Consider the following 6,082-nt stretch of genomic DNA (forward strand, 5'->3'; position numbering starts at 1 on the left):
CCGTCCCTCCTTTTAATCATCATTAGGATTCTATTTGATGTTTTACTAACAGTTTTTATATATCGTATCAACTGCCACCACTATTCCTAATTAAAATCTTTTTTTCTTTTTCTAATTTATTTTTTTAATTAATACCGTATAGTGTTTTTTTAATATTTTTATTTTTTATCTTTTGAATTTCAGTTGAACTCTCTTTTATTTTTTATTCTGAATTTTAATTAATCTCATATTGGTTTCTTATATGGATTCTTCTTTCACTATTGCTTATTTTTAATTCCGAATTTCAGTTGATTTTAAGTTGTATTCCTACTTTAACTTTTCTTTTCTTTTTGCTAATTTCAATTTTTTTATTTTTATTCCGAATATTAACTAATCTCATATTGGGTTCTTATATGTACTCTTCTCTCAATATTCTTTATTTTTAATTCCGAATTTCAGCTATTTTTAAATTGTATTCTTACTTGGACTCTCCTTTTATTTTATAATTTCGGATTTTATTTTATTTTTATTTTGAATTTGTATTAATCTCGTATTGGGTTGTTATATGGAAACTTCTTTCAATATAGCTTATTTTTAATTCCGAATTTCAGCTATTTTTAGATTGTATTTCTACTTAAACTCTCCTTTTCTTTTTTTCTTTTTCTCCGATTAATGTGGGAATTTCTAGCCCCCCACAGCGAACGTGGTGTCTCCTTTTAAAGCTGTTTTAATAATAAAATAGATATATCAAAATAGCACTATTAATGCACTATCACACTAATAATAAAAAGAAGGACCGAACAGAGTCTGACTGGAATAGAATTAATTCATTAGATGTGATGTACATCCTTCATCCATACGATCTGTCCATGGGAAAAGTTGCACAAAGTGAGCTATCCATGTGGGTTTCTGTAGAGTACAACTGCATGCTTCGGGAATGGTGCATTCGATCAGGGCAAGGATGCCCAAGGGAAACATGAGGAGAACAGCGTACACAATGTCAATCAAGAGATCAAACAAACCATGGATGGAATCAGGGTAAAACAAATACAGTGCTTACATGTAGATTATATGAATACAGAATTGATCTAACTGGAAATTCTTTCCCTACTGCATGATTTTAATTTCAAGACTCTGCTCTCCAGTGAAAAGGTTCCTCACACAACATATCAGAAAATCAAGACTAGGCACAAAACCTGCGTAAGAAAATGGAATACTCTACAACATTAAACCAAGTTTTTCATGTGTAGATGACTGTGGGGGGCGTGGCAGAATTCTTGAAAAGTAAATTAGCAAACATGGTACAGAGGGGATGTGGAAGGAAGAGAGAGGACATAAGACTCCAAACAGCTCAGATGCATGCAGCTCTCTCAGTTGCAAGACTAGCTACAGCAGTTGCACGAATGGTTGGTAATTGCCAATCTGAGTCTACCAATGCAAACAACACTATCATGACTGCCATAGGGAAAGATGAACATAGAAAAATGCATGTTGCAATTGCATCTGCCGCAGCACTGGTGGCAGCCTCATGCTCTGAGGCTGCAAAGTTAACTGGAGCTAGCAGAGAACAGATTTCGACAGTCATTCACATGGGCATGGAAACTAGGTCGCTAGGGGATTTGCTCATGCTGACTACCAGCGCGGCGACCTGTAAGACCAAGAATAGAACCAGCTCATATTTCTCTATATATTGTATACTAAGTTACTTGCATGAAACTTGGTTCTTTTGCTGCAGGCTTAAAAGGAGCTAATGCCTTTAAGATGCGGAACAGGGCAATAAGCAATTATGCCTTTGAGAATCTCATGAGTAACCAGAAAGATGTCCGACTTCCTATTCGAACACCTGATGGTATAATGCCCAATTAACTCATCAATGACATGCCACATTCAATTAGATTACTTCATTTTCCAGGGATACAAGATGAATGCGAAAAAAAAAACACTTTCATTTGTGTATTCATGCAGGGAAGATCCATATCAGGATGGTTTCTGTGCACTGCAAGCATGACAAGATAATATTGAACTTAGGAAAGGAGCATAGTTTGAGAACCAGTAAAGAATGTGAGCCTCATTTTACTATCCTCTTTCTTAAGTGCAGGACCATTCACCATAGGCAGTGCAAATCTGAGGTCTTACCTTTGCTTTTAATATGTAGCTGTGCTAAATTGATTTATCCAATTGTTTAATCACCCACTTTCTTCCAGACATAATTTTTGATGAACATGGTGGGACAACAGACTTCAGCTACCCAACAGATGAACATAGCTACCATGCAATAAACCTCGCAACATCTGGTGGAAACATACAGTTATTATTTGAAGAACATGAACAATACAGCGCTTGGAAGTCATTCATCAGATACCTGATAATCAACAAGAGATCAAGGCTATCCTACTGATACATGATGTACGAAAATTCGACAATCAGTAGGGACTCATGCTCTACATTCCTTACAAACCCACACATTTCTTACGTGAACAATACCAATGATCAACATCATGTTATGGGAAGCACCATTTGTGTGGTGGTGGAACACATGACTCCATCCACAAATATGATTGTGTGTATCCTTAGTTGGTGCAGATCCCGGAAGTTATACTTCCTTTGTCCAAATAAATAAATAATAATAATGTAATAGAACTTAGTAATAGTTATTCCACCAAAATGCAGTTTATTACTAAGATGTTTGGTTGAATGATGAGATCCATCCCCTGAATTATCATCTCAACGTATTTATGTATATTTTAAGATCACAGCTAGCTGGCAAAATTCAACTCAGTAAACCTGAACTGAGATGATCAGACGGGTTCCAAGGCCCTACCCCTGCCATTCTCACATATTCCATTAGCATTAACATCACAGCAGTCTTTTTACACATTTGACAGGACAATTTTGGTGTGTTTCCAACTTCAGAACTAAAAAAGGCATGAATTATTTTTGAAAGGAAGAGTTTCTGTATTTATTTGAAACATAAGTATATTTTTGAAATAAGTATGTCTGATTTCTATACTTTTTAGTGGAAGCAATAGATAAAACAATTGCATTCGCTGTAAACCACCAACCCATGAGCAAAATCGTAAGAAAAACAAGCAATTCTACAAGCAGAATAACATCACAAGACCGACATTAAGAAGGCAATAGCACAAAAAAAAATCCTACTTACATTTTAATCAACGTTGTAAGCTGAACTTGCCTAAACAAATATAATGCCGTGCTCCTTAATGGTGTCGATGACGATGCCAAGCTTCCCCTCGATCCTCTCGTTCTTCTTGGGCTCGTAGGACATGGCGAAGACGTCGGCGTCCATGGACCTCTCGGCGATGAGGCGGCCGATGGTCCTGCAGGCGTTGTCGTCGACGAGGGAGGGCAGCGTGGTCCTGAGGTCCTTGGCGTTGGTGCTGGCGACGGAGATGACCTTGCTGGTGCCCCTGTGCACGACCTTGGCGTGGACGAAGCGCTTGGAGAAGAAGACGTTGAGCAGGAACGGCCGCATGTACATGTCCGTGCGCTGCTTCCACGACTTGCGGTTGGGCCTCTCCTCCGCCTCCTTCCGCGACCGCCGCGTCCACGCCGCGCGCACCACCAGGGACGCGCGGTTGCTGGGCACGGGCGGCGGCGAGAGCGCGAGGTGGGCGATGGAGGCGGACCACGAGAGCGGCGGCGACGGCCGGAGAGAGGGCGGAGGTGCGCGGCGCGGGGGGAGAGTGGCGGCGGTGGGGTACGCGGCGGCGGCGGCCATGGGAGCGTGGGGGTTTAGACGAGGTCGCCTTATCCTGTACTTACACCAATTCTTTTAAGAGTAAATGGCATATAGGGCCACTTCTTTTTACCAATGTGGTAAGAGTAAAAGACTAGGAAGTAGGAACAGCCGAGCAGCCCAACACTTTAAATTTGAACCCAAAAAGATTACATATAAGTTTTACTTTGGGCAATTTGCTTCTTCCCTATCTTTCCCTCTCTTCCTTGCTCTCTGTCTTCTTGAGCTTGTTGGGTTGGTGTGAAAGCTCAAACAGACAGTAACATAGAGCCTATGGAGTACCGCCCTCCGTCGCACTGCTCGCATCTCGTCAATTTGCTCCTACACCACATAGTCCCCAAGCTAGAGCAGCTCTGCGCTTGCGTCGATTGGAGGCGGCCATCTCTACGGTTTATGGTCGACGATGAGCAGGCCTAGGTCCATCCTTCGTTCATTATAGGTTAATAGCATTAGGAGGGACATAGCTTGCTCACGAGCTCATTAGTGGTGATGAGTGTGGAAGCGTAAGCGTGGATCTGGAAGAAGTGAGTTTCAGTACGTTTGAGGACATGGAGAGGAGCTCATCAAGTGGCTAATGTATCAATTAGTTCCAATTTGCAATAAATTGTAAGTCCATCCGGTTCAAAGTGAAAATATGAGATGAGATGAGATCTAGTTCATTATACAACTTTGGTAAAGAAATCATGTCCAAATTACAATTAACTCTTTTTTTAATTGCAGAAAAAGCATCATAACTATGGCGAAGCGATGGCAGTTGAGATATTCAAATTTGTCAAGAGTGTCAGAGTGACAACATGCAGTTTTACAAATTTTCATTAAAAAAATATAGATCAAAGGTACATGTTATGAAATGCTTTTACCAAATTTATCATTATCCTGCCGCGGATTATAATAGCGTACATTGTAAATGCAGAGTCATATGTGTAGCGTTATCCCTTATATTAACTGACGTAATGGGTGCTTTTATCGTGGAGTATTTTACATCCTTATAACAAGTTTAATAGTATAGCGAACTATTAGCTCTAAATCATTTATAGTCAATCTAATAGCAGGTACAATAGCAAGCTATAAGCCAGCTATAAACATTTTTAAAGAGATAAAGAAAGAGAGAAAAGAGCAGCGGACTACAGATCTGTAGCCAGCTGCAGCACAGACTCCAAGACGTAATATGTGTATGACAGATGGGACCAGGTATTAATAGTATAGTAAGCAACTATTGTATGAATTGGCTATTACATTGACTATAGATGATTTGGAGCTAGTACTGGGCTATACTATTAAACTTGCTCTACTATCATTCATACAATAGTTACCTATAAGCATATAATACACCAATATATGGTCTCACCCCTCATACACATAATGTATTGAAGTCTGTGCTGCAGCTGACTATAAATCTGTAGCTCGCTTTCCTTCTCTCTATAAGCATATAATACACCAATATATGGTCTCACCCCTCATACACACACAATGTATTGAAGTCTGTGCTGCAGTTGACTATAAATCTGTAGCTCGCTTTCCTTCTCTTTCTCTTCTCTCCTCCAGCTAGACACACAACATATTGAAGTCTGTGCTGCAGCTGGCTCTTCTCTTCTCTCCTCCAGCTAGAGACACACAACGTATTGAAGTCCGTGCTGCAGCTGGCTATAAATTTGTAGCCCGCTTTCCTTCTCTCTCTTTTCTTCTCTCCTCCCGCTTTTCTTCTCTCCACTCTCTTTTCTTCTCTCATCCCCGCTTTCCTTCTCTCTCTTTTCTTCTCTCCTCCCGCTGTTCTTCTCTCCTCCATCTAGCTATAAATCTTTCTTCTCTCCTCCCACTATTCTTCTATCCTCCACTCTCCACTCTCTTTTCTTCTCTCCTCCCCGCTTTCCTTCTCTCTCTTTTCTTCTCTCCTCCCGCTGTTCTTCTCTCCTCCATCTGGCTATAAATCTTTCTTCTCTCCTCCCACTATTCTTCTCTCCTCCAGCTGGCTATAAATCTAAATCTTTCTTCTCTCCTCCCACTATTCTTCTCTCCTCCAGCTGGCTATAAATCTGCTGTTCTTCTCTCCTCCAATTGGCTATAAATCTATAGCTCTGTAGCCCGCTCTTCTTCGCTTTTCTTCTCTCTTTTCTTCTCTCTTCTAGAAATCTGTAGCTCGCTTTACTTCTTCTCTCTCTTTTCTCCACATGTGCTTACAGGTGACTTGTAGCCTGTTATTGTACTCGTTCTTACTCCACATGTGCGTGCTTACAGCTAACTTGTAGCCCGTTATTGTACTCGCTCTTACTGATACACTCCAGTTCACCCCACCCAGTTGCCCACAATACAAAAGAACACCGATGCACAAAATCCATAACACGACTC

General features: G+C 40.6%; 1 protein-coding gene across 5 annotated transcripts; it reads right to left on the reverse strand.

Moving 5' to 3' along the window:
* Positions 1 to 896: 896 nt before the first annotated feature.
* LOC4330370 (uncharacterized) lies at positions 897 to 3,762 on the reverse strand. 5 transcript variants are annotated; one of them, XR_003240503.2, is made up of 3 exons: positions 3,143 to 3,762; positions 2,116 to 2,270; positions 897 to 1,175 (listed from the first exon to the last, which is right to left on the reverse strand). XR_003240503.2 is itself a non-coding variant. In XM_026022818.2 (2 exons), the coding sequence occupies exon 1, from the start codon at positions 3,716 to 3,718 to the stop codon at positions 3,173 to 3,175; it is 546 nt and encodes a 181-aa protein (XP_025878603.1). In that variant the 5' UTR covers positions 3,719 to 3,762; the 3' UTR covers positions 1,842 to 2,270; positions 3,143 to 3,172. The 5 variants fall into 5 exon arrangements, 1 of the variants encoding a protein (XP_025878603.1); XR_003240501.2 differs by lacking the exon at positions 897 to 1,175 and adding an exon at positions 1,191 to 1,627; XR_010739619.1 differs by lacking the exon at positions 897 to 1,175 and adding an exon at positions 1,842 to 1,975 and having other exon boundaries at positions 3,173 to 3,762.
* Between the last annotated feature and the right edge of the window lie 2,320 nt (positions 3,763 to 6,082).

This window comes from Oryza sativa, chromosome 2 (assembly GCF_034140825.1).
Source record: "Oryza sativa Japonica Group chromosome 2, ASM3414082v1".
Taxonomy (NCBI): Eukaryota; Viridiplantae; Streptophyta; class Magnoliopsida; order Poales; family Poaceae; genus Oryza; species Oryza sativa.